This window comes from Narcine bancroftii, chromosome 10, assembly GCF_036971445.1.
Source record: "Narcine bancroftii isolate sNarBan1 chromosome 10, sNarBan1.hap1, whole genome shotgun sequence".
Classification (NCBI taxonomy): Eukaryota; Metazoa; Chordata; class Chondrichthyes; order Torpediniformes; family Narcinidae; genus Narcine; species Narcine bancroftii.
Window position 1 is genome coordinate 21,785,662 of NC_091478.1, and position 27,030 is coordinate 21,812,691.

Here is a 27,030-nt window from a genome sequence, read left to right on the forward strand (position 1 = left end):
GGACTTCATCATGCCACTGGATCTGGAAGGGGTTGTCGAGAGGGTGGGTCTGGACCTGTGCAACCCTCTACTCATCTAAAATCCATTCATGCACACACTGTTCTTTTTTGAGGAGTGGGGTATCTTCTCAGGGCCTGTCAAGGATCAATCTGTACAGCCACTCCAGGACGCACATATCAAACCCCACAAACTGACTGAAAGGAACCATCATCATCCTGTAGGACGGATAGCCAGAGAGAGAGAAAGAGAGAGAGAGAGAGCAAGAGAGAGAGAGCCAAATGAGGCACTTTAGGCTTAAGCCTGCAGCAGACATGACAGAGGGGGAGCGGTGAGAGAGGCTCTCACAGAATTCCCTTCAAAGTCAAGAGCAGAACAACTGCAGGGTGAGCATCCTTCAAAGTAAGTTCACAGTGGAGCATATGAATGGAGTTGAAGGAAATCGGCAGATGCTGGGACAGAGTGAAATGCACCAAAGTGCTGGAGAAACTCAGCAGGGGTCATGCAACATCCATTGGAAGTAAAGAGTAATCAACATTTCAGGCCTGGACCCTTCATCAGGTTTAAGTAAAAACAGACAGGTGCCTGAATAAAAAAGGCAGCCAGCGACCCAAATGTGACTAGACTGTAAGGATTTGAGAGGAATTAGGGGATATGGGGAGAAGGCAGGTAGGTGGAGTTAGGTCATAAATTAGATCAGCCATGATCGTATTGAATGGTGGAGCAGGCTCGATGGGCCATTTTTGACCTACTCCTGTTCCTACTTCCTATGTTTGTTCTCCCCGTGATCTATCTATGTTTTCCCTGCGTTTTCCATTTTCCTTCCACCCTCCAAAATGTATGGGGCTGGTACAAGTTTCAATGGCTGAAATCAGTTTCTACCATGTTATAAATAATTTAAAAATAAAATTTTAAAATTAATCTAGGTTCAGTGAACGATGTACAAGAACAGATTCTTTCCAACAGCTACCAGCTACCAGATCAACAGCTTGTCACATTGATCATGAACTTCTCCTACAGCACAATAGAATTCTCTGCACTATTACAAATTACTTTGTTTTTGCACTAGGATTATTGTGAATATTTATCAGTCTATCATGCATTTTGTTTTTAATTCAATTACGTTTACCATTTTAGTTTTCCTTTACAAGCATCTGTTCAACTGCTGCAAGTAAGAACTTCGGTGAACAACGAATATGACGATAAATCATTATCACTGCCCAGTCAACATTCTCAAGAGCGAGATGAATAGATTTTGGAGAATCGAAAGATAAGGGGATTAGGTGAGGAGATGGAGGGAGAGAATCAGCCATGAACTCATTAGGTAGTGGAGTGGACCCAAGGGCCTACATTTCCTGCTGCCAATAATATTAAGGTCACAAAATAGGGAGACAGAGAATGGCAATTAGGATTAATTAAGCAGCCCACGAAGATAAGAACCTTAGAACCTTCTGTTTAAAGCTAATCACGTACTTTTCAATTAAATGAGAGACTCTATGCTAGAAAAGTTAATTGAACATGGTGTCAGAATCCATCTTTATTCTTGATCCCTGATGGTCAGAACCATCAGCGGGATCCCCTCAACCCAAAGCTTAATTATATTTCTTCTTCTTGCATATTGATATAACATGCAAACTCATTTTTTCTTGTATTAATGCTTTCCCTGAGTCGAAGTTCTGATTGTTACAATGGTATGTAATTTGCACGACAGTAATTATCTTAAAACAGTGACTGTTGTGTTCATAGAAGGCTCAGCTGACAAGCTGCTATGTGGTAATGCTACTCCACTAAATCAAGCTGTCTGATACCAGTACTGTCACATCACAATGTAATTAATGCCTTTTTCTAACTAATAAACTTCTCTAAATAATTAAGGAACCGGCATAAAATATCTCGAAATAATGAAGAACAAAAAAGCACAAAGGCTGGAAGTAAGAGTGTTGAACCATACATTGACAAAGCTCAGGACCTTAAAAAAGCTGCAGGTAAGGATGATGGATAGGTACCGAATATAGGCATTGCCAGGTTACGGAAGAATTGACTTGCAGAGATCTAACCTTGTGCAAATGTTCCCAGATCAAAAAATAATGTTAGCTGCTTTTATCCTTTTGAAATAAAAAAAAATCACTGCAAAGGACACTGAAATTTCTTCTCCCATGCAAATTTCTTCCTTTATTAATAACCTACAATCGTATGCAGAGAAATCTGAGGATGTTGTTCATCCCATATCTATGTTTGCCCAAAATTAAAAAGAAGCCTGGAGATATTACCATCCCACAAGGAAATTGTATCATATTTCTTCCCAAGAACAAACAGCAATCAAAAACATCATAGAGACTCTTAGTTCAAATATTAGTTAAGACTGGAATCAGAACCAGTCGAGAATCTACAGTTAGCAATATAATTACAGTGGATAGTTTTAAATGGAAATTCAATTCATTAACAGTCATTAGCGTTATACTTTAAATTTGCTGGCAAAACTGCTGTAAGTATTTTGTCAGAATTTCTAAGTTCATACATCAGGTTGTAATAACTCACATTTCTTGGTTTTTGGGGTGGGGGATTATTTCTGACAAGGAAAATTCAGTTTGCGAATAGTTCTCAAGAACGGAACCCTGATGTAATGTTGGGACTGCCAGCACTGTTAGGCGAAAGGACCGTGCCACAATGTGAAAAGCCTGCTAATTTTACTGTGAAAACCTTTGACATTTAATGTGTGCAATAAATTCATCGCATCCTACAATAAGAAGGTGGCAAATCGCTCACTATGCAGAGTTTTTTTTGTACCTCACCTAAAATTATCCAGGGAAAATTTGAATTCACTCATGTTAATATAATCAACAGATTACTGGTCCCAGTACAGTCCTTGATTTAATTGATGTGTGGCTGTCATTGCACCTAGATTAACAAGACTAAAATAACTTGGAAAGCAATTTACTTGATCATGTTAATGAGTGCATTTAAAATAGCAGCGTAAATTAAACCCAAAGTTTTTAGCCCACTTGGAAGTATCATTCTCAGGCTACAGAGGACTGGATTAAATTGCTAAATATTGCAATCAACTCTCATTTGTGGAAGCTGTGTGGGTGTTTGAGAAAAAACATGACCATTCTAGGTTAACTAACCAATGTTTGACTGATATTAATTCATTGTTTTCAGTGCTCCGAGAGAAGATGGAGGCGTCATCTTGGTAAGTGCTTGTTGTACCTCTCTATCCTTAGAAAACTCATTTAGCACTAGCCATGGGTTAAACACTCTTACACGAAAGGGTTAATAAATGCAACTGTTGCTACTAATTTACATTATTTTCACTTGGAATGCACAGAGGATATCTTCAAGGTTACATTCCAGTATGATACATGGAGAAATGTTCATACCCACCTCCACTCCCATTTAAAACTCCCCAACCAAGCACAGGGTACAATTACAATATTTAAAAGACATTTAGACAGGTTTGGGAAAGGAAAAGTTGGGAAGGGTGTGGACTGAACACAAGCAAATGGAACTAGCTTAGGTAAGCAACTGCTCTAGCATGACATAGGGCTGAAGGGTCTGCTTCTTTGGTGTGAAACTGTATGACAAAAGCTCTAATTAGCCCCTGATCTCTTGGGGAATAGGGCAGAACCAAGACACCAGAAGGTGGAGGATGATCCAAGTCCTATTGTCTTTATGTAAAGCTGAATTTGGCTGGTCACCGTTTGACTTAATAAATGGAGCTCCCTAAAGTCTGGTCAAAGCTAATATTTTGTTCAGTGCAGGCTCAGGACTAGTGGAGAGTAGCAGGCAAAGATTAGTTACTTTTTTAAATTTGAGCAGCTTTACAGTATATCTTGCTGGCCTTGGGGATCATACAATGCCAACACTAGATGTCAGTAAAGCATTCTCATTGAGGGACAAGGAGCTTTTACAGAGGAGCAACGCACTTCAATACACATCGTATTTGGAGCACTCTGAGGTTGTGAAGTCTCTAAATAAAAGTTTTTCTTTCTCCTTTTTCTCTTTCCCTGCTCATCTTGCAAGGAACTTGCCACAATGTTAATGGGTAGAGGAGATGTTCTCCTATCTAACAGGCCTGTGTAGATTGGCCAACCATTTATCGTCATGAGAAATGAGTAAAAGATGAGCATCAGCACTTGCCGTTCCAAAAACGTTGAGTCAAACAGTTGCACTTTACAACGACCTTTAGGTTTTTGGTGGCTTGGCATCAAGGAGAATCCAGTTTTACTTTGGCATCGGTTAGGCCAGAGATGTGTGGACCAGACAGAGCCAAACAAGTGAGGTCTAGGTCCATTGAAAGCATAGGATGCAAATATGTAGGGTAATAGTGGGGAAGAAATTGTTCTGAAGGTCATACTATGATCAACATGCAAGGACCTCACCCTTAAGTTTTCACACTTATCCCTCACATTTTATAAACTCCACTTTTGCATCTCCTCTTCACATAGTAAGCAGTTGTTCCATTGGCAGTTGCATATTATTGACGGCTATGCATGTTTAATAAATTTATGGAGTTTGATAGTATTCTCTGAACTCCTGAATTAACTGCTCGAGGTACTTAAGGAAGTACAACCCTCGATGGTCTGTCTGTGCTGATTTTTGACATTTACCTTGTTCCCTCCTCTTGATCCACACAGGAATTATCAATACAATGTACTTCGGATGAATGAAAGCCAGAAATACATGAGTAACATCCTACAACCATCTGTTCTACCAAAGCCCAAGCCATCCATCAAAGAAATGGGTAAGCAAGATTACACTCTGAAGTAAAAAAATGGTTAAACAATTCTTGCAACTGGAGCATAAATGTACAGCTTCGAGACAGTTGGATTGTAGTGAAGACCTTCCCTAGGAATTGCAAGGTCAAGATAAATGAGCAAAATACTTTGATTTCAACTAAAGAACACACAACATAGACTATTGAACATTATAGCACAATACAGGCTCTTCACCCACTGTGTTGTCCCTTAGCCCATAATCCTCCATTTTTCTGATATCCATTTGCCTAAGAGTTTTTAAAACATCCCTATTGTACCAGTTTCCACCACCACCCCCAGCAATGCATTCCAGGAACCCACCACTCTCTGAGAAAAGCGCCTTCCCTAAACTTTCCCTCATTCACCTTAAGCGGACATCCACTGGTATTGTTCATTGCCAATCTGGACATAAGATGACTGAGAGTAGTGATAAGCATTTTCCTCAAACATTGCTGCATCTTGGGCTGATCTGTTGTATCATACATGGGGGGAGAAAAAACAAATTTGGGTGTTTAGTTGTTGTTTTCTTGACTGACCTTCAAGGTTCCTATTGGTGAACTCGTGTGCACAGGGTGAGTCAAATCCAAGTGCTGAGTTAGAAGATAATTGGGCAGGGCAAGCAAAAGTCAAAGAGATAAGAAGAAGAGGAAACAGGAACAACAGAAAGGGAAGAAAGAGAAAATACCTGGAGAAAAGAGTGGGGAGATTGCGGAGATGGTGAGAGTGGGAGATGGCAGTAGCGATTAGAGTGGGAGCCGCATTAGAGCAGAAGGAGAGATGTATAATACTGATATATTTTAATGTTGAGTGAAACACAAAAGTCTGCAGATGATGCGATTATAGTAAAAGCGCAAAAATGCTGAGGAACTGAGTCGGTCACCTAGCATCTGCAGAAGGTAAAAATATATAACCAATGCTTTGGGCCTGAGCCCTTCTTCAGGGTAGTGCTCTGCCCCAAAATATTGCTCTGTGACCTGCTGAGTTCCTGCAACATTTTTGGGTTTTTACTTGTACTCATAGACTATCCCAGCTATTGCACACCCTGAGTCAGTCTGGATGTCTCTTCCTGTTCTTTGTTGGCAGTGAATGTGTTGGCAAGAGGATTAGTGTTGAGATCAGGCAGTAGAGACAGTTTCAAAGAATTTCATGAACAGAGAACCCACCGCCATTTCTTGGCAAGGCATACCGCAGGGAAGAAAGGAATCTTCAAGGATTGGTGGCCAGTGTCCTAAATGAAGGATCTGCACTGGTGTTGCAGAAATGATGCAAAATATTAATTTAAGCCACTACAGGAAATAATACTTATCTAATTGGGAAAGTTTTAATAACATCAGAAAGTTGACCATTCAGTCACATGAACTAATTCTTTCTTTCCACTAGATCTCTAATCCATATAACCATTTTAATCCCTTTAGCTATCTTTCAGATTTTACACAGAATATTACAGCACAGTACAGGCCCTCAGCTCATGTAAACCTGTTCCACATCAATCTAATCCTTCCCTACCTCACACCCATAGCCCTTTATTTGTATTGCATCCATTTCCCTGTATATTTTACATTTTCAATTAATTGCCATCCTCTATAGCTTTGAGGGAAACGTTCCAGATTTCTCCTTCCCTTTCTATAGAGACTTTCATTCACATTCCATTTTGTCCACCTGAAAAATAAACTCACCTTCAACCTTCAGTGCTCAAGAAGTTGCAATTGTACTCTTTGCAAATTGTTCTTATAGTTTTAGCCTTGTATAAATGCTGGTTGATTTCCACCACAGCAACTCTCCTAAGAACCCCCTCCCCCCACCCCCTAACAAGGCTAAAATATTTTGCCTTCAGTATTGTACATAGAACTGAACGCAGCATTCAAAATTGGGTCTGTTCAAAGCTACGTGTAACCATATAACCATTTACGGAGCGGAAACAGGCCATGTTGGCCTTTCTATAACATTCTCTTCATTACTTCCTCCCCAATAGAAGCAGCATGTCATTAACTTTGTCAATTAGTTAAGCCACTGGAGTACAAAGGGCAAAAAATCTTCATTTATCCAGATATAAGTTTTGAACTCCTGAAGAAGAGAAAGGAGTTCAATACAGCAAAGGCGATTTTATGGAAGAAAGGGTATAAATTTATACTAAAGCATCCAGCGGTATTGAAAATATTTATTCCAGGACAGCAAAACAGACTATTCTCGGATCTAGAGGAAGCACGAAAATTTGCAGAACAATTACAAAATAGACTGAGAGATGAAGACGTGTAACAAGAGTACAAAAGACTGCGAACTAACTTTGTCAATTAATTTTCAGACCTGGAGGTCCCAATTACTACTTCAAAGTCATTTGTTATGATTCAATGCAAATTTATCTACTGATCTCCTTGTATATTTTAGGTCTTCTGTGAGATGTAGGTGTCTTTGTTTAGACACCATTTATAATACTCATACTTGGCCTTTAAGATTATGGTGTTTGAACTACTGCAGCCCTGTTAACAGCATTTGCAATGGGTTGTAGGATTAGGAATGCCAGGGTTTTGATGCAGCATTATTGAAAGACTGATATGTTTTCTATGTCTGAACACAGAAATGTGTGTTCCTGTAGTGCCCTTGTCCTATTTTTGTAGAAGAGATCAGGAGCTTCTGTTGAAGTAGCCATAGCAAGTGGATACAGGGAATCTCGGGAATGATGGACTCTGTGGCCACAGTGAAGCAAATGAATAATCAAGGGTGCAATTATACCATAACTCAAATAGGCAAAGGGGTGGGGGTGAAACACAAAAGTCCGCAGATACTGTGATTGTAATAAAAACACACCGAAATGCTGGTGGAAATCAGTTGGTCTTTTCAGCACCAATTGGAGACAAATATATATATCGATGACGTTTCGGGCCTGATCCCTTCTTCAAGGCGACTGGGCACCCTCCAAGCGGATGACATTAATATAGAGTTCTCTCGCTTTCATTAAACCCCCCCCCCCCCCACACCTTTCTTCCCCTGTTGACCTTCCCTATCTCATTCCACCTCCTTTCACATGATAAATTCTTACCTCATCACTTATCATACCCAATTAACACCTTTTGTTGGTCTGGATTCCTCCCCATTGTTTGAATTCTGAGACTTTGAGATTTCCTACTTCTGGCTTATTCTTTGAAGAAGGCCTCAGGCTGAAACGTCTCCTGGAGATGCTGAAAAGACCATCCGAGTTCCTCCATTTTTACATAACTCAAGTAGATTGCCTTATCCTGGATGTCTCTGGGTTTCTTGAATATTGTTCACCCCACCTGATAGAGGGCTCAGGCCCAAAATATTGGTTACCCTTCACTTCTTATGGATGATGCATGACCTGCTGAGTTTCTCCATCAAAGACTGATATGTTTAGTACAATATGTGTGTTAGACTCAACCATAGCATCTGCAGGCCTTCTTGTTTAACTCCTGAATATTGGTTTTTTTTTAATGCAGATACTACAGCTTTGGATTCAACGTACGCTGTTCCTGCTTCCCTCTGCTTGAATATACCCAGCACTCCGATAGAAAGAGATCCAGATGAAATTTATGATGTAAGTCTACAAAATCAGTGTTAAATATCCAGTCGCACAGAATTCATGAGTTAAAAAGCAACAGTATTGGTATCTACTAATTGTTTAAACCCAGAACAAAATAAGTGGGCTTAAAAGCACTATATATTCAATATATAATGGTCTCCTTTGAAGAAGACTGCAGAGCCCACCTCACTGACAAAAGACAAAGGAGGAAAAACCCAACACCCAAACCCAACCAACCAATTTTCCCTTGCAACCGCTGCAACCGTGTCTGCCTGTCCCGCATCGGACTTGTCAGTCATCAACGAGCCTGCAGCAGACGTGGACTTTTTACCCCCTCCATAAATCTTCGTCCAGGAAGCCAAGCCAAAGTAAAGTAATATTCTTCCATGTTTTATGCTGAGATTGAAGGAATCAAATCACAACTAAAACCTACACTTTTAGTTCTCTCTGACTCAAAAAAAGTTATTTGCATATTTTAAATTACTCCCTAAAATTCACCAGTGTGTAATTCAGAATGGGCTTCTGTGATGCTGTTTCAAAGCAGGTTGATTTCCAGGAATCAAAATAGGTGATTTAACCTGAGAGGGTGAAATTTAGAAATGTTTTTTTTCTTAATAACAGTTTGAAGAATTTCAGTTATATTAGAATAATCAACGATTTACTGATTTCACTTCTGGATAGCACCTGAGAGGAAAAAAAAAGTACCTGATGGATCTTTCGGGAAATATGAAGGGCAAAGCTAATTAAGGATAAATAACAAGTGAATTCAATTACCGGTAGCTTGAAACATTTTAGAATGAAGGCCTTCAGATTTTATTTTTTAGGCAGAGTGCTGAACTTAGAAATGTTTTGCAATTTATTGTTAAAATCTTCAGATTTAAATGTCTGTGTAAATGCCAGGTTCAGGAGCAGGCTGCTCCCCTTCCACCGTCAGACTCCTCAACAACAATCTCAATCAGAGACTCATTAAGGACTCTTAACTTTGGTCTTTGTTGTTTTCTTTCTTCTCTGTATTGCACGGACAGATGTTTACATTTGTCTACCTGTGTACATTGTTTACAGGTTGTTTTGCACCACTGATAAGTGGTCATTCGGCCTGGCCCATAGGAAAAAGAATCTCAGGGTTGTATGTGATGTTATGTATGTACTCTGACAATAAATCCAAAATCTGAACCATAGAACATTACCGCAGAGAACTATTATTCTGTCCTGCACCCTTTCCATACTCCTCCCATTCATGTACCTGGCTAATTTTTTCTTAAATATTAAAATTGAGTCTGCAGTCACCACTTCAGCTGACAGCTTGTTCCACCCTCTCTTGACTCTATTTGAAATTGTTACCCTTGATGTTCCCCTTAAACTTTTCCAATTCCACCCTTCACCCTCTGGTTTGTATCTCACCTAACCTCAGTGGAAAAAGGCTACTTGCATTTACTCTACCTATACCCATCATAATTTTATTAGCTATTTAGTATTCAAATATTGAATGTATCCTTAACCTCCTGCAGCTGGAGAGATGATACTTAATTTGACTCAATGTTGGCATCAATTCTTCTTATGCCCCTTTCTGTCCCAAGTTTCGCCTATCAATCTGAGCCAACATAGATTAAATGCATCATCAGTCAGACAGACAGAAAAGCCCATCTATTATACCAAATAAATATGCTTCTGTACTGAGGGGCGTAATTCCATTTTCCCTTGAGTACCCATCTCATCATGTATTTTTCTAAAGCATACTTTCTTGATATTCTTAATTACAGTTTTGATACAGACAAAAGTAAACCACTGAACCATAAAGCCCAGAGTGAAGTATTTTGTCTTCCCTGGTAATTGTTATCTTTGTTTCAGCTACTGATCTTGTTCCCAGTTACTGGGCTGATCTACGCTTGAGCCCAGTCCCAGGATGCCTGCAATTGTATTACCTTTAATAGCCACACTACTCCCAGTGACACGGTGGTCTTGCTGCTTCATGGCCACTCTGATTCTAGGAAAAATGTCATTAAGCTGGAAAGAATGCAGAAAAGATTCACAAGGATTGGATTTTCAGGACTGGAGGGTTTGAGTAATAAGGAGAGACTGGAGACCCTGCGACATTTTCTCAGGAGTGTAGGAGGGAATTGCCTTTATAGGGGTTTATAAAATCAAGAGGGGCATCAATAAGGTCAATCTTTCCCCCAGCATCTAAGATTAGAACAATGACATAGATACTCTGAAGTAAGGGATGTGAGTGGGGAAAAAAGTTGAGAACAACTGGTTTTAAGGTGGGAGGGGAAATTTTTAAAAGGACCTTGAGGGGAAGCTTCTCCACACAGAGTGGTGAGTACATGGAATCAGCTGCCAGAGGGAGCTGCAGATACATGGATAGGGAAGATCCAAAGGAAAATGGGCCAAATACAGGCAAATGGGATGAGCTCAGATGGGCAATGTGGTCAGCTTGATGTGTTGAGCAAAAGGGAATGATTCCATGTTTAGCTCTATGATGCTGTGATAGTGGTCCACAGGGTTCAACCCTGCACTTTCCCCAAATCAGAGACAATTAGTGATAAATGAAAAATAAGCAAAATACATTTAAAATAATTAATATTAATGATACCAATTTCTGTAAAGTAAATGGAATGGAATTAAACACTCTGTTAATGAAGGTCCGTAGCCCTGTTTAAATGAATGGGGCCGAGGCAGGTTTACCAGCTGTGATTTGTATAAAGATGAAGGGATTAAAGATAAAGTGCATCTGGCCTTTAAATTCAGCTTGATCAATAACCCCCTCTGGACTCAACAAAATTAGGACCCTGCCTCGACTCAGTCTGGGGTTGGGCATCAGTATTTTGTCTCCAAAGTGCTCCTCATTGAAGTCTCATTGAAGACAGGACCACACTGACACACACTGCAGCTGCTCCTATTATTCCCTTGGCATAATCCAAACCATTATTGAATTGGTGTTTGCACCTGTTGCAAGCAGGGTATTCCTGATCACAGCAACCCTCTGTCTTCTTAATTTTCCTTCTTAATGATCCTTCATCCAGTCCTGTTTCCTACATCCCACAGCTGTGTGTTTCTGTAATATCTGGCTCATGTAAAATACCCAAACATCCAAGAAAAATAGCTTATCCAACTCCAGGATTTGACTTATCTCATTTTTGTGGCATCTAAGATCTTGGAGTGCAAAACTGCACACTAAACTGTCTTCATCACCGCTATACAACTTGGCATTCAGATGAAGTTAAAGCTCTGTCTTCTTGATATGTTAGGTTCCGCCACGAAGAATGTGATTCCAAAATGTTCCTTCTCAGGAAAACGACACAAGCACAAGTTTCAAGGAAGCCAAGAAAACCGTGACACAAGCTGCAGCCCAGCTTCAAACGACACTAATTGGCATCTTAACGTTTGAACAGGAAACCGCATGAAAATCCTGCCAGTTTGCAACATGAATACTCTTTCTCGCGTTGTCTAGAGTGTTAGCTAACTCACAGCGGTTTTATATATAGTTTGCTTTCAATGTACATTACGACTGTCTTTTAGGATCACAGCCCCAGAGATTAAAAAGTCTGTTCAAACTTGTTTATTCTGCAATTAGGGGAACAGTATAATGGGAAGAATTAAGTTACAAAGTTATTGGTGTGAAGTTTATTTTCCACGGCCATTTTAATTGTTCTCTTTTCCGTTTGAAGTTGATTTACATTTTTAATTCCATTTCTTCTGAAGGAAAATTAGAAATCCATTACAAAGTTAGCATTTCATCAAAGATGCCAAGCAAATCTTATGTCATTAGGAAAGCAAAGTGCATAATTTAATATTTAATTAACATTGAGTTACAGTGAGTAAAATCTTCAATCAAACTGTTGAGGATGAAGACTAATTGGTTTCAGATTATAGCATTTTCACTTTTTTTTGAAAAATAGAGAAGCAGTTGATCTGCCTTCTTAATGTGGCGGGATTTTGGAAGGACTTGTGTTTACATTGCCACCTTCACTTCTGCAGTATGTCCCACAGCGCTTTACAGCAGATGAAACCTCTTGGAACTGTATTCATTGTAATAGAAGGTAACAAGCTCCCAGATAGCTTGTTCTTTAAAATACTGATAAATACCACACAGAACACAAAGGAAAATTCCACTGCCTTCCTCTGAAGTTGTGCCATGGGATCTTCCATACCCACCTGCTAGAGGGGAGCAGGCCTTTGTTTAACATTCCATGTAATCCAATGGATAGATAGTGACCCCCCCCCCCCCCACCCCATAATGCTGTACTCAATTGGTATCTCACAAAGGACCAACATAGATTTCCCAGTTCAAGAATTTGGAATAGGTCTTGAACTCACAACCTTTTGATTAACAGCCATTAACTGTTAATGCCAACAAGAAGTCACGCAGCCTCACTGCGTCATGAACAGAGGTGCAACTGGAAAGTTACCAGCACACTTGTGCTTGTATGATTACAGGATAAAACTCAGAATAATCCAGATGACCTAAATATTTGAAAGGCAGCACTGTTGTGAAAGCTTGATGAAATTGAGAAAAGGATGGCTTGTTGATGGTGTGCAATGAGCAGAGATGGAAAAATTCTTGAGAGACAAGAAGCTGGAATCGTGAGGGAGTAGAGAGGTTGAAGGCACTCTGCAGGTAAGGCAGCATTTATGGACATAAATGATCCATCATCATTTAGGGTCAGGACCCTTTTTTGAGATTAAGGTGGGCTGGGGAGATATAAAATAAGGAAATAGGAAAGGATACAGAGGAGCCAAGAGGTAAAAGGATACTGGACAGACAAAGGTGGGAGAGATGGATTAGAAAGAAAGGCCAGGCAGTTTGGACCACTGGGGAGGGGAGAGAGTGAGTGAAAGTTGAGTACTAGAATGGGCTGGGAGAATATTAACAGTAAAGGACAGATGGAAACAATGGAACCGGATCAGGGCAGGGATTACCTGAAACTGGAAAATTCAATGTTCAAACAGTTGGGTTGTAGGGAATATCAAATGCTGCCTTTCAAAGGCCCTTTCCCCTTCTTCTTCAGGTTTACTATCTCCCCTCCACACTTTAGTCTCGAAAAAGGTCCCAACCCAAACCAATGACTGTTCATTTCTGCCCACAGATGCTGTCTGACCCACTGAGTCTCTCCAGATATCAACATTTCAGGTCCCATTGACCAAACATTTCTACCCACAGATGTTGCTGTACCTGCTGAGTCCCTCCAGCTTCTCATTGTTGTAAAAAGCCATCCGTCTTTCAATAAGGGTGGTGCGTCACCTGTACCTGGCCTAGCTTATGGACAACTCCAGATGCTAAAGTGACTCTTAACAGGCTTGAGAAAGCACTCAGTTCAGGGGAAAACAGGCATGGACAATACATTCTTCTGTCAAAGAATGATGACAAAAATATACATTTGCTAGAACACCCATGGAGATTTTCGTAGAAGGATGTTGCACACCCCTAGCATTGGCAGTTTTGAGGAATTGGCTTCCTCAGGATTTTTTTTGTATGATTACAATTTTTGATATTAAATACAGCTTCTAATCAGATTTCTGCCTGACGTGTCCTTCGAAAGCGTATGATGGTAAAATGTCAGGTTTTTCAGTTTCCATCCCTTTTGTCTCTAAATCAGGAGGTTGGCAGTTCAAGCCCCACTCAGAGACTGGAGGACAAAAGTAAACCGGATTGTACTGCACTGTCAACAATGCTAATTTCCGATCCCACCTGGTCCTTTGTCCATCTCTAAAATATATAATTATAAAATTACACACACATACATAAATACACTGGCCAAAAGTGGTATTCTCTGGAATGGGAGCCAAAATAAAAAGGCTGGAGCAAAGCTTTTATGGTAGGCTATCTCAGGAAATGAGCTTTCTTCCAAACATAATGAAATAAAAATAAGACCAATGACAATATCCAGCAACATAAAACCCAGCTCATAAGCTATGATCTTCCTTTTGATTAAGCCTACTTCTGTGGAATTCATGTACGAGGTGAATAATAACAGCAATCTCCTTATTCAAGAGAAACTCTATTAAAAAGGGGCACAGACTAGCAACCATTTTTCATAATGTAGAGAATGAAGTGCTTTCAACCACTGACCCTTCCACCTCAGTACAAGAACCATGTCGGATTTGGTTTTGGGTCACAGTGAAAGTTTGAATAAACTCTCCCCACTTCGATTTCCCTTCCTGCCACAAAAAACCAGAGTCTGTTTAGCCTGTATTTCAAAGACAGAGATGCAAAGAATTTCTTTAGCCAGAGGATGGTGAATCTGGATTTTGTTGCCACAGGCGATTGTGGAGGCCAAGTTATTAAATGTATTTAGGGCAGAGATTGATAGATTCTTGATTAGCCATGGCATCAAAGGTTATGCGGAGAAGGCCAGGCAGTGAAGCTGAGTGGGTAAATAGATCAGATCATGAATGAATGGTAGGGCAGACTCGATGGGCTGAATAGCCTACTTCTGCTCCTATATCTTATGGCTTAAATGTGGGGCATACTGTTGTTAAAAGTAACTCTATTTGAACTAAAAAAAAGTGTTTTTTTTCCAGTGAGAAGTTATACTGCCCGATAGCTGTCTGATCAGATCACAAAATGTGATACTTCGTCAATATTTGTATGTTTAAGCATTGAGCATTTTCTACAGAAAACCAATATTCTACAAATATATTTTAATATCAGTGGGTGTGCTCTGTACTCTACATCATTTGTCCTCCAGCTGTCACAATGTTTTCAGACAATAAAATATTATCACTATTCCTCATCCAGCAGTTCAAATAAGGCAGCCTATACCTGATACAGTTCAAAAAACTGATTGTCTGCCTCATCATATCATTTGTTCAGCTGTAAAATAGTCAATCTCCAGATCTCAAGGGACAAGGGTCAATAAACTGTTGTCAAAGGAAAAAACACTGGAAAATTGCACTGTTTAATTAGTGATGAAAAATTATAATCCAACCTTACATATCAAATACAGAACAGATGTTTGAACTTAGATTAGGGTCGGAAAACTGTTTTGTGCATTTAATTTATAATTCACTCATTTCAGGGATTCAGATATTCTTGTGCTGAACAACAGGTTTTTTTTCTGAGGGAAACAGACAGTGGAGAAAATAGAACCATTACAGGCAAAAGTTAGTCTTGTAACTTAATTGCGCTCCAACTTAGAATGGATAAGCAGGGAGACAGCCGTCCCTTTTGTTGCTGTGTAACCATCTGAATACGTTCGTTTCTAGAATACTTTGAATTGTGTAAATGTTACCCAAAGTGGCTAACACAAGGACTGTTAATGTATAACCTGCACATTAGTTACTGAATATAATCCACTTGATATGGTGGATCTGTATAATTTGCTGCCACAGGCAATTGTGGAGGCCACATCATTGGGCATATTTAAGAAAGAGATTAATAGGTTCTTGATTACCCAGGACATCAAAGGTTATGGGGAGAAGACCGGGCAGTGGGGCTGGGTGGGAAAATGGAGTAGGCTGAATAGCCTATTTCTGTTCCCATGTGTTAGGGCCTTATGAAATATTGGTGGACTTTAGGCATTCAGAATATCAGCGCAACCAATATGTAATCTTTCTGGTAGGGTTTTTTTCCCATTCTGGCATTCATTTCAATCAAATGAAGTCTTCTTCATTCAAGGAGTGATAATCTGCAAACTGTACAACCTAACATCATCTGCAAGGGTATCACTGGCTTAACATATGCAAGTGCACACAATGGGTTGTACAGACCAAAACAGTTCACTAGTACCTTTCTTAATTCAAGACAGTTCCAAAATCAACATCGTTGCTAATTACTGACTTTGTCCAGAACCCGATCCTAAACACTAACACGGAGACCCTTCATTGGGGAGACAATTCTAAACCCAATTTGCAAAATAGGGAGAGGGAGAGTTCAGATGATCTAACATTGTTCAAACCTTAGAAATGCAATTACTAGTCCATCTCTCTTTTGTTGACCAATTCTGTGTGAATATTAGAGATTTGCTGTTTTGGCAAGAACTATTCTGGTTATTGGGACTCCATCAAATGCGGCAACAGTGGTTTGGTTAGTGGCATCCCTCTGAGGCAGAAGGATTCAAGTCCCACAGAGGATTGAGCACAAAGTCTCGGATGACATTTCAATGCAGGCTGAGGAAATGTTTCATGGACAAAAGTTCCAGACAATGGTCTTCTTTCAGTGGAAGAATGGGATCCCACTGATATATTTCAAAGTAGAACATATAACAGAAATCTGCACCACAGCACAGACCTAATAACCTACTCTAACAACAGACTAGAATTTCTTTACTGTGTAACTCTCCCATTTTCCTCAGTTATTTTAAAAGATCCTATCGTATCTGCCTCCACCACTGTAGTTGACAGCAATTCCATGCACCCACCACCCTCTGTGTGAAAAACATACCACTTAGATCCTCCCTGTACTTACTCCCAAGCACCTTAAAACTATGCCCCTCATGTAGCCATTTCAGCCCTGGGAGTTGGCAGCAATTCCATGCACCCACCATCCTCTGTGTGAAAAACGAACCACTTAGATCCTCCCTGTACTCACTCCCAAGCACCTTAAAAATATGCCCCTCATGTAGCCATTTCACCCCTGGGAAAAAGTCTCTGGCCACCCACACAATCAATGCTTCTATCAGGTCTCCCCTCATCCTCCCTTGCTCCAAAGAGAAAAAATCAACTTCACTCAATCTATCCTAATAAGGTATGCTCTCCAATCCAGGCAGCATCCTTCTACACCCTCTCTATGGCATCCACATCCTTCCTGTAATGAAGTGACAAAAACTGAACTCAATATTCCAAGTGGGGTCTAACTAATATTACCTCACAGCTCTTGAACTTGACCCATGGATAATGAAGGCCAAAATATCACACGCCTTCTTAACAACGCTATCAACCCGTGCAGCAGCTTTGACACAGACTCCAAGATCTGTCAGTTAATTCACACTGCTCAGAGTTCTCCCATTAACATTGTATTCTGCCTTCAAGTTTGACCTACTGAAATGAACCACCTCACACTTCTCCAGATTATATTCCATCTGCCACTTCCAGCCCAGCTTGGCCGACTATCAATGTCCCTGTGTCATCTCTGGCCACCCTCCAGATCATCTACAACTGCAAGAGTAAGGAAGTTAACATGGATCAACCAAAACTACTTGGCCATTTCCACAATGAGATCTGGGGTAGGGGTTGTTGCTTTACTTTTTGTCATGCAACAATTATTTGGAAAGTATGTCAATGGCTAGAAACCTATCTAGGGTCCATTTTTCTTCCATTTGGCTTAATAGATGGTAATTTCTAAATCAAAACACCAGCAAGATATCTGTACAAACAATGTGTGATGAGCTTAAATTTAGCAACAATGCTTCATAAATGACCACGGAAAAAAATGCCACAAGTTTGACACTTCAGTAGGTCCCCTAACATTCCTGTACCTTTCAGATAAAGTGCAGTTGGGGGGGGGGGGGGAGTTGCTCAGCAGGGTGAACTGGATTGGTTCATCATTCAAGACTTAAACTGGAAGATACAGCTGATGGACCTTCCAATTATATTTGTGCAACATTGTTCTGGGTCACAAACTGTACAGATCCACATCAGTCCAATATGAACGTTATTCCAGTATCTTTAAGAGAGAGGAATGTAAGCAACCACAGCCAATTTTGAAATAAGCTTTATTTCCCATTTTTCAGTAAGAATGACTCCACACTAACACATACGGTTTTATTACACCTATTACACAATGTACCAGAACAGCTGTATAAATCAAACAGCATCCACAAATATATAAGCAAACATATAAAATCTATCGGGGAGTGATTACTCATTCTATCATGGTACTGCAAAGCCACACATACATATATGTATATATGTGTATAACCTGTATGTTATACATGTGTATATATATTATATATATATATATATATATATATATATATATATATATACACACACACAAATATGCACGGTGTTCCTGCAGAGTTCTCCCAGATTATTTTTGCTCTTGATCCAAGATAATTTGGAGTGAAGATCAAGACTGACAAGGAATAAAGAAAAAAATCTGTGGGAGAACTGTCCCTGAGCCAGTGGCTCTTTCGATAGCTCAAATTTCGAATACAGTAAAAGTCCAAAAATCCGCATGCCAAAATTCCAGACCCCCTGAGAATCCCGACTCTCAAACTTTGTTAATTTAGTGGACTTTTGTGTGCATGCGCAAGCCCGGCAACCAGCGGCCACACGTAATACAGGTGATCTTATCACAAAGAAATTTATTTGTACACTGAACTTTTCTGTTACACATGTTCATTTATAAACATAATTTCAAGCATTACATGGTTTTTTTTGTAGTGAAAACATTTTATGCTTACATTTTTGTCGTGTTGACCTTATTTTTCTTTGTCTTTGTTTTGATAAATGAGGCGTGCTGCATTTGCTAATGAATAAACTATCAAAATTTACCCATTCATCTCTTCTTTATTCCTCCATAAATTTGAATTTTTTAAGTACTGCCCAAAAATCTGGAAAATCCAAACCCACCCAATCCCCGAGGAGTCCGGAATTTAGGACTTTTACTGTAGTTCTAATATTGTTTTAAATAAACATAAATAACAATAATGAACAATATATTTATCTTCAATCATCTGCATTTTGATGTAACAAGGTAAATAGAAAATACTGTAATAATAAGACCAGCATGGATTTTTCAGAGTCGGTGGGTGTTGCTTCAATCACATGATACATTAACCTTTGGGTTTTTCCAATAAAAATTCTGATAGCATCAAATGCCAAATATTCACCTCATCAAGTAGCATTGTTGGGATTACTAATGGCCTCACTCTTGTTACCTAGCAGGCTCACTCATGTTAATTAGGAGATCTTGGCTATGATGATCACAGCCCAATAAAGGACAAAGCATTTCCAATCTCAGTTCCACAGCACACTAGCCTAATTCCACAAAATGGCATCAGAAACATCATTGAATAGTGAGTGACCTGTCCCATCCAAAAAGGGACATGATTGAAATTTATCTCACAGTCCTTTCATACTGGATGAAATCCATACTGAAATGGAGAGTGTTTAGGAGTTAGATGTTTTTAATGAAACCTTGTGGAACTGATTTTGAATTATCACGAGCAGATGGGAATATATTATATAAAACGGGCAATGAAATCTCACCTATCACATAAAGAAACATTCTTTAGCTTTGGATATAGTGTCATAAGAACCTGCCAATTTATGCAGGACAGCACAGGTCGAGCTCAGCTTTTCTTTTCAATGGCCAAGGGGTTGCCATTAATTTGGCTTTTGAGATTTCCCTTGAAATTCACTTTGATAACCTGCAAGAGCATCCACTTGACTGATTATCATGGTCCAAGTGCATGAAATGATTATCCTCAGGCACTACGAAAGCAAACCCAGTCCCAATCCCGAGTATTACTCATTACTAAAATTGGGAATCCAAATTAATGTTGAGTCACTCTTCATCATTCAAAATGGGACTTGAATAAGCAAAGAGCATTGTGACAATATATGTTAGAAATTCCCTGTTTACTACAGTTTCTTTGGAAATCCTCTGTTAGATTAGACTGCGAGATTTCTAATTGGCCCTAGTTTTATGATGTGTGGCTCTGGTAAGTGAACAATATTCATCCACAAATCATTCCTAATAGTTATGACACAAAACCTTAATGTATCCATTAAAACTGCTTCAATGGGAAGGGCATTAATGTACTTCCAATGATCTGTTTGTTTTCTTATCTCCTAGGACATTTTTAGTTTATGTTTCATCTTAAGGTTACAAAAAAGTTAAGAACGGAGACCCACTGTCAAGAGGACAGAAATTCAGAGAGCTCTTATCAGGAAAGATCCAGTGATAAAGGGATTCAAAGTGGGTTAGCGCAGCACAAGATAAATCTAATGTCAGATGACGTGCTGTTGCACCTGACAGACCCGGCCAGGTCTTTGCCAAAGTTGCTTACCACGATATTGGGCTATAAAGCCAACATAGAAAAAAAGCAATATCATGCCACTGAATAAATTTGACCACGAAGAATATAAAAGAAACAGCGATTTCATTTGGCATCCAGGAGCTGTGAAATACTGAGGAATCAAGATTGATAATAACCTGGAAAATGTATACAAACTCAACTACCCCCCCACCCCCCCCCCCCCCAACAAAATGCTGGAAAAGATTGAAGGTGACAATGAGATGGAGGAATCTGCCCATCACTTTTATGGGAAGGGTTAACTGCATAAAGATGAAGGCAATGCCAGGACTCCAATACCTCTTCCGGTCTTTGCCAATTCCACTGCCACAATTTTTTAAGGCGCTGAATGATAGCATAAGGAAATTCATCTGGAAAGTACCCAGAATAGCCCTGAAAAAAAAAACTGACATGGGACTACAGCTTGGTTGGGGGGGGGGGGGGCTAAGGTTGCCTGATTTTAAGAAATATCATCTAGCAGCTCAGTTGAGGTTCCTTGCATCTTTCTTTGAGGAGGGGGAACCACCCACCTGAGTGCAAATGGGATTGCATGCCATGGGGAAAAGGACAGTGAAGGATTTCATATACAAATGGGATGCCAAATTAATAGCAAAGAAACAGATAACCCCATTCTTAAATATCTGATTAAAATCTGGCACGAGATCAATGAGAGTATTGGAGGGAAAGTGGAAATATCACAAAAGGCGCCACTGGCTCATAATTCATTCATATTAACATCAACATGGGCAATAGAATCCTGGAGATTTGGCATCGACTGGGGATCCGAGACATTGAGGACTGCTACAAGGGGAGATGGCTTATATCCTTCGAACAGTTAAAGTCTTCTGGGACCTTTCACTGTTTCCTCAAGTTAAGATCATTTCTAAGGGATAGGTGGGGCCCTACAATGACCCCACCTACACCTACTGAGGTTGAAGGGTTGCTTTGACTGGGAAATGCACCTAAATTTATTTACTCGGTACTCCAAGGTGAAAGCCTCAAGCAGGGGCTACACAGATCAAGAGAGAGAGAGAGAGAGATGGGAGTCAGACTTGGGCATCACAATTGATGAGAGATGTTGGTTGGATTTGTGTAGAGACAGGGTGACAACATTTATTAATTCTAGATACAGACGGGTTCAATACAACTTCCTGCACCAGCTCTACCTCACTCCATAAAAGATTCACAAGGCAAAACCAGAGGTGCAGGAGACGTGCTTCAGATGTGGAGTGGAGCAGAGAACGTTCGTTCATGCAACCTGGTCCTGTGCAAAGATAGCCCCATTTTGGCAGGATTTGGCCAACATACTAACCACAATAACAAAGGTAACCTTTCCCTGGATCCAACATTGTATCTGCTGGGGAACCGTATGGACAGAAGTTAACCAAATTCAATTCATATTTATTTCTTTGTCCATAGCAAAAAAAATCCATAGCGATGACCTGGAAGTCTGACTCCCTGCTCCTTATTAGTGGATTACCGAGATGCATAGTTGAATTCCCATAGAAAAAATTACATATAATCTTAGCAACCAACACAGCACCTTTGTTAAAATATGGCAGCCATATCTGATGTACACAGGAACACAGCTGTAGCCACACCCCAATAAAAAGACTTAAGAGAGATTTACCAATAGATGGACACTTGGTCTGATTCTATTTGCAAGAATGAACTTCTAATTTCTACTGGTTTTACAACTTTCTAATTCACTCATATTAACGTGAGTGACACTGAATGCCAGTAATCCAAGTCATTATACACAGAATTTTTTTTTAAATCACATATTTCTATATCACTGGTAGAATATATTAAGATGCTTCAATGCACCTCAACGCACTCAGCTAGAAACTTCACCACAAACTAGGCTCCTGACCCGAGATTGTAAAGTCTATGTGTATTATGGAGCCAAGTGGTGCTTTTATACAGTACTCCTCGCAGGTCAGCATCTGAGTGGTCTCCAAGAAGTCACACAGCATTGTCAACCAACTGCGAAACATTAAGAGTAAACTCCTGCCTGCTTCAAGTGATTTTCACCTGAATACTCTTGTTTTCAGTGGGGGTAATCTCCCTTGTTTAGGTTTGTTAAGGATGCACACGCTTAAAAATAAAGTATTAAACTTGCAGCATTACTGGACACATTGGGGCTCCAGGTTCATTGTCAAAGTTTTCCACATTCAAAAGAGTACAATGGCCATTTCCATGTGAAGGCTCTGGCCTTACAACCGCACTTGCTTTCATTCGGAAGTGTCGACAAGTCCCCCCTCCCCCACCCACTGATGCTGATTGACCCAATGACTTCCTCCAGCAGATTGCTTTTTGCCTCAGGACCCAGCTTCAGCCAAAATCCTGATTTAAATTTAGAAGACAGCACGGTAACGGGCCCTTTCGACCCCCCTCCCCAAGCCTGTGCCACCCAATTAACCTACAACCCCAGTACATTTTGAAGGGTGGGGAAAAAAAATGGATGTGGTGCACTGTTAGCCAGAATCAGACACACACAAAGATAAAGACTGTACAACAGGCTTTAATCCACAAAGACTTCCACAGAACCAGGCTGGTTGTGGCTGCAGCAACTCTGAGTGAGTCCTCGGGAGGCCAGCGCAGGCTTGTATTCCGTTGGGTGATTGATACCCGACCGGGTGGGGCTTGATCCATTCAGGCTGACTGATTGACAGACAGCCAGGTGTTGTCCTGTCCCCTTACACTCCTGCAGGTACAGAGGTTGCCCTCTGCAGTAGGCCGGTGGTGTACCACCACACCGGAGCACCCAGTAAAAACCCACGCAGACACAGGGAGAACATACAAACTCCTTACAGACAGGCCCACATTCAAACCCTGGTTGCTGGCACTGTAATAGCATTGCGCTAACTGAGAAGGCTTGACAGATCTTTTCACCAAACCATAGAACATTACAGCACAGAAACAATCCCTTTGACACTTCTAGTCTGTGCCGAACTTTTTCAGCCTAATCTCACTGACCTGCACCCACTCCATAGCCCTCCATATCTCTCCCATCCATGTAGCTGTCCAAATTCTTCTTAAATGTTAAAATTGAGCTTCAGCTGACAGCTCGTTCCACACTCCCACCACTTTCAGTGTGAAGAAGTTTCCCCTAATGTTCCAACTAAACTTTTCTCCTTTCACCCTTAACCCTCTGGTTTGTATCTCACCTACCCTCAGTGGGAAAAGTCTATCTACATTAACTCTGTCTACACCCCTCATAATTCTAAATAGCTCTATCAAATCTCCCCTCATTCTTCTACGTTCTGGGAATAAAGTCCTAACTTGTCTAAACTTTCCCTGTAACTCAGTTCTTGAAGTCCAGGCAACATCCTGAGTAAATCTGCTCTGCATTCTTTCAGTCTTATTAAAATCTTTCCTGTAGTCAGGTGACCAAAATTGCACACAATTTTGGGGACAGAGCTACAGAATAACAGGCCACTCACTTGAAACTGAGGAGCGGAGAATTTTTTTCTCTCTCGTGGGGTGGTGAATTCTCTGCCCCCTTCCACGAAGGTGATGGAGGCCAGATAATCAGTTTAAGGTGGAGATGGATAAATATTTGAAAGTTCAATGCTAAACACAATCTGCTGGAGGAACTCAGCAGGCCAAGTAGCGTCAGTGGGAGAGAAAAAATGGTTTCAGGCCTAGAGTAAGGGTTTCAGCTGGAAAGGCCGACCGCTCTTTTTCTCAACCCGCTGAGTTAAATGGAAGCCAGCTCTCTGATGCCGATGGTAAGTAGGTTCAAATCCAGGAAAGGTGGAAACATGGCAGTGAAGCAAAGTAACCAGAAACTGTAACAAGGCAATGTTTTCAACAATGAAATCAACTGAACACAAATCACCTTGGGTTTACAGGATCAACAAAAGCAACAGAGAGGTTGCAGTTAACAACTGTGCGTCTTTCATTGGATTTGAAGAAATGGATGTGGAAGGGCCTCCGTTTAGATTGATGGAATGGGACTGGATGAATTATGGATTCCCTGAGCATCTGGAGAGGTCGGCAGATGTGCCATTATAATGATGATCCATGCTTTTGGTATTAATTATTTATTCCCACTCCTGTAATTTTAAAATCTTAGCAATTCCTTAAGGGAACAAGGCTTCCAGTCAGGTCTCCTGGGAAACCTTCTAAACCTGTATTTCCATTTAATCACGCACCATTTTTAAAGTTCAATTCCATTACAGGGAAGGTAAAATTTATAGTGGTCAATTACATGAATCACGCTCTCCCCATTTTTAGCATTACAGCATCCTCAGACAATAATACTTTGCTGCAACTTCCTGCTAAGACTTACAAGAAGCTTCTTGGGCTGATGCCGGATGATAATTTCAGACAATTGAAGGAGCAGTTACTGTTGTTACCAAGGTGAATCGATGACTGTCTTGGCCAGGCTGCTGAGGTGATGACTATAAGCCCTTGTTGAAGTATACAACATTGATAGCAGAATCTCTCGCCTGAATCTGAGCCTGCAGTTCTGGTTCGAGCCTTGAAACCTTCATGGAACTGTCAAATGGAAAGTACAACACGGACACGGGTTAATGGCAACAAGGTGTTCTTTCCCTCCAGGTGCCCGAGTCTGCATCTCCTGACAAGTAACTAGATAATCAAGGAGGCAAATTATTCTGTCTTCAGGTTACAGGCCATCCTTGAGCAATACTGCAAATTGACAAATGTTCTGGTCACCTCGTTAATGGAAGGATATGAAAGCGATGGAGAGGGTGCAGAGGAGATTTACCAGGATGTTGCCTGGTTTGGAAAATGTCTTTTGAGGCAAGGTTAGCAGAGCTGGGACTTTTCTCTTTGGAGCATAGAAGGATGAGAGGTGACTTAATAGAGATCTACAAGGTTATGAGAGGCATAGATAAGGTGGACAGCCAGCACCTTTTTCCCAGGGCAGGAAAAGCAAACACCAGAGGACATTTATACAAAGTGAAGACAGGAATGTCTAGGAGTGACATCAGGGGTAAGATTTTCTTACACACAGAGTTGTGGGTGTCTGGAATGCTTTGCCTTGGGAGCTAGTAGAGGTTGAAACATTAGGGGCATTTAAGAGACTCTTAGACAGGCACAAGGATGAAAGAAAAATAGGTTACGGGGTAGGAAGGGTTTAGTTTTTTTTTAAATTTGGTAGGAATATATAGGTCAGCACAACATTGATGGCCGAAAGGCCTGTACTGTGCTGTAGTGTTCTATGCTCTCAAATGTAAGTTACTCTTATCTTCTTTCTTTCTTTGGCTTGGCTTCACGGACGAAGATTTATGGAGGGGGTAAACGTCCACGTCAGCTGCAGGCTCGTTTGTGGCTGACAAGTCCGATGCGGGACAGGCAGACACGGTTGCAGTGGTTGCAGGGGAAAATAGGTTGGTTGGGGTTGGGTGTTGGGTTTTTCCTCCTTTGCCTTTTGTCAGTGAGGTGGGCTCTGTGGTCTTCTTCAAAGGAGGTTGCTGCTCTTATCAATACCAAAAAAAACCTCCCAATTTGCTTTTTCCTTTAAGACATCACATGGTTCTGCAATACATTTTAATACATTTTAAAGTGACTCCACTGACTTGAAAGGGAATGTGGAAAATGGAAATCCAGTGAGCCTTACGCCTGGATTCTGAGTTTCACTGCATGGATCCTTGCTGCATTCATGAAACATTACAGAGGCAGCCAAAGGACCAAGTTAATACAGCACCATCATGTGGTCATATTGGCCAACTGCAGGTAGATCCATGAATCATTACCTACAAAACTGGTGAGGGCATCAGATAATTGATGTGAAAGATGATTTTTATTCTCCCCCTCCACGCTTGCTGGTGGTGTGCAGTATTTAAACCATCTTTTTTCTCATGCCACCAGTGTATTGTAACATGACATTTGGAACAGAAATGGTCCATTTCACTCCCTGTTCAAGCAGAATTGAAATTGCTGGACCCTTAACCAATGTACCTTCAAGAATCTGACACAAGGGCTCCCAGTGGATTTTTGAAGTGGAAAATCAATTTTAATGTATAGCAAGACAAGAAGGTAATGGATATTTTCTAATGACAAGAGAGCATGATTAGAATTATAGAACACGACAGTACAGAAACAGGCAATCGGCCCATCTAGTACCGAACTATTATTCTGCCTGGTCCCATTGGCCAGACAATAGCCCTCCATACTCCACCCATCCATGTATCTATCCAAATTGCTCTTAAATTTAATATTTTATTTTTTAACTGTTTTCATTTAATTTTAATTTAGTCATACAGCATGGTAACAGGCCCTACTGGCTCACAAGCCCGTACTACCCAAATAGCCCTATTAACCTACAACCCCTGTACATTTTGATGGGTGGGAGGTAAACTGGGGCTCCCAGAGGAAAGCCACGCAGACACGAGGAAAACGTACAAACTCCTTACGTGCAGTGCGGGATTCATAGCGTCAGTGTAATAGCGTTGCACTAACGGTGCACCCCCCTCCCCCCACCATATATATATCCAAATCGACCCACTTCAGCTGGCAGCTCATCCCACACTCCCACCACTCTCTGCGTGAAGTCGTTCCCCATAATGTTCCCTCTAAACATTAACCTTTAACCCATGTCCTCTGGTTCTTGTGTCGTCTGACCTCAGTACAAAAGGCTGTTTGCGTGTACTCCAGCTAAGAACCCCTAAGAATCCCTCGAGGTTTGTCCTTCTGACAAATTCCCAAGGAGGTAATGTATTGTCCAGCAGTCCTGACCATGGCAGAGAAGCACTGAGGCAATGCCTCTGTTGCATCGCAGCCCTGTGTCCAAGTGGGCAGTAACACA

General features: G+C 40.7%; 2 protein-coding genes across 3 annotated transcripts in view; one reads left to right on the top strand and one right to left on the bottom strand.

Moving 5' to 3' along the window:
• Positions 1-12,099, top strand: part of LOC138744268 (Fc receptor-like protein 5) — a 51,645-nt gene extending 39,546 nt beyond the window's left edge. For both annotated transcript variants that reach the window (XM_069900101.1, XM_069900102.1), the window contains 5 exons: positions 1,873-1,982; positions 3,157-3,187; positions 4,632-4,738; positions 8,204-8,301; positions 11,535-12,099. In XM_069900101.1, coding sequence (XP_069756202.1) covers positions 1,873-1,982; positions 3,157-3,187; positions 4,632-4,738; positions 8,204-8,301; positions 11,535-11,555 — 367 coding nt within the window. In that variant the 3' untranslated portion in view covers positions 11,556-12,099. The remainder of the gene's footprint in view (positions 1-1,872; positions 1,983-3,156; positions 3,188-4,631; positions 4,739-8,203; positions 8,302-11,534) is intronic.
• Positions 12,100-20,451: 8,352 nt separating this feature from the next.
• sfxn3 (sideroflexin 3) overlaps positions 20,452-27,030 on the bottom strand; it is a 33,676-nt gene continuing 27,097 nt past the window's right edge. The window contains exon 11 of the mRNA XM_069900103.1: positions 20,452-24,755. Coding sequence (XP_069756204.1) covers positions 24,659-24,755 — 97 coding nt within the window. The 3' untranslated portion in view covers positions 20,452-24,658. The remainder of the gene's footprint in view (positions 24,756-27,030) is intronic.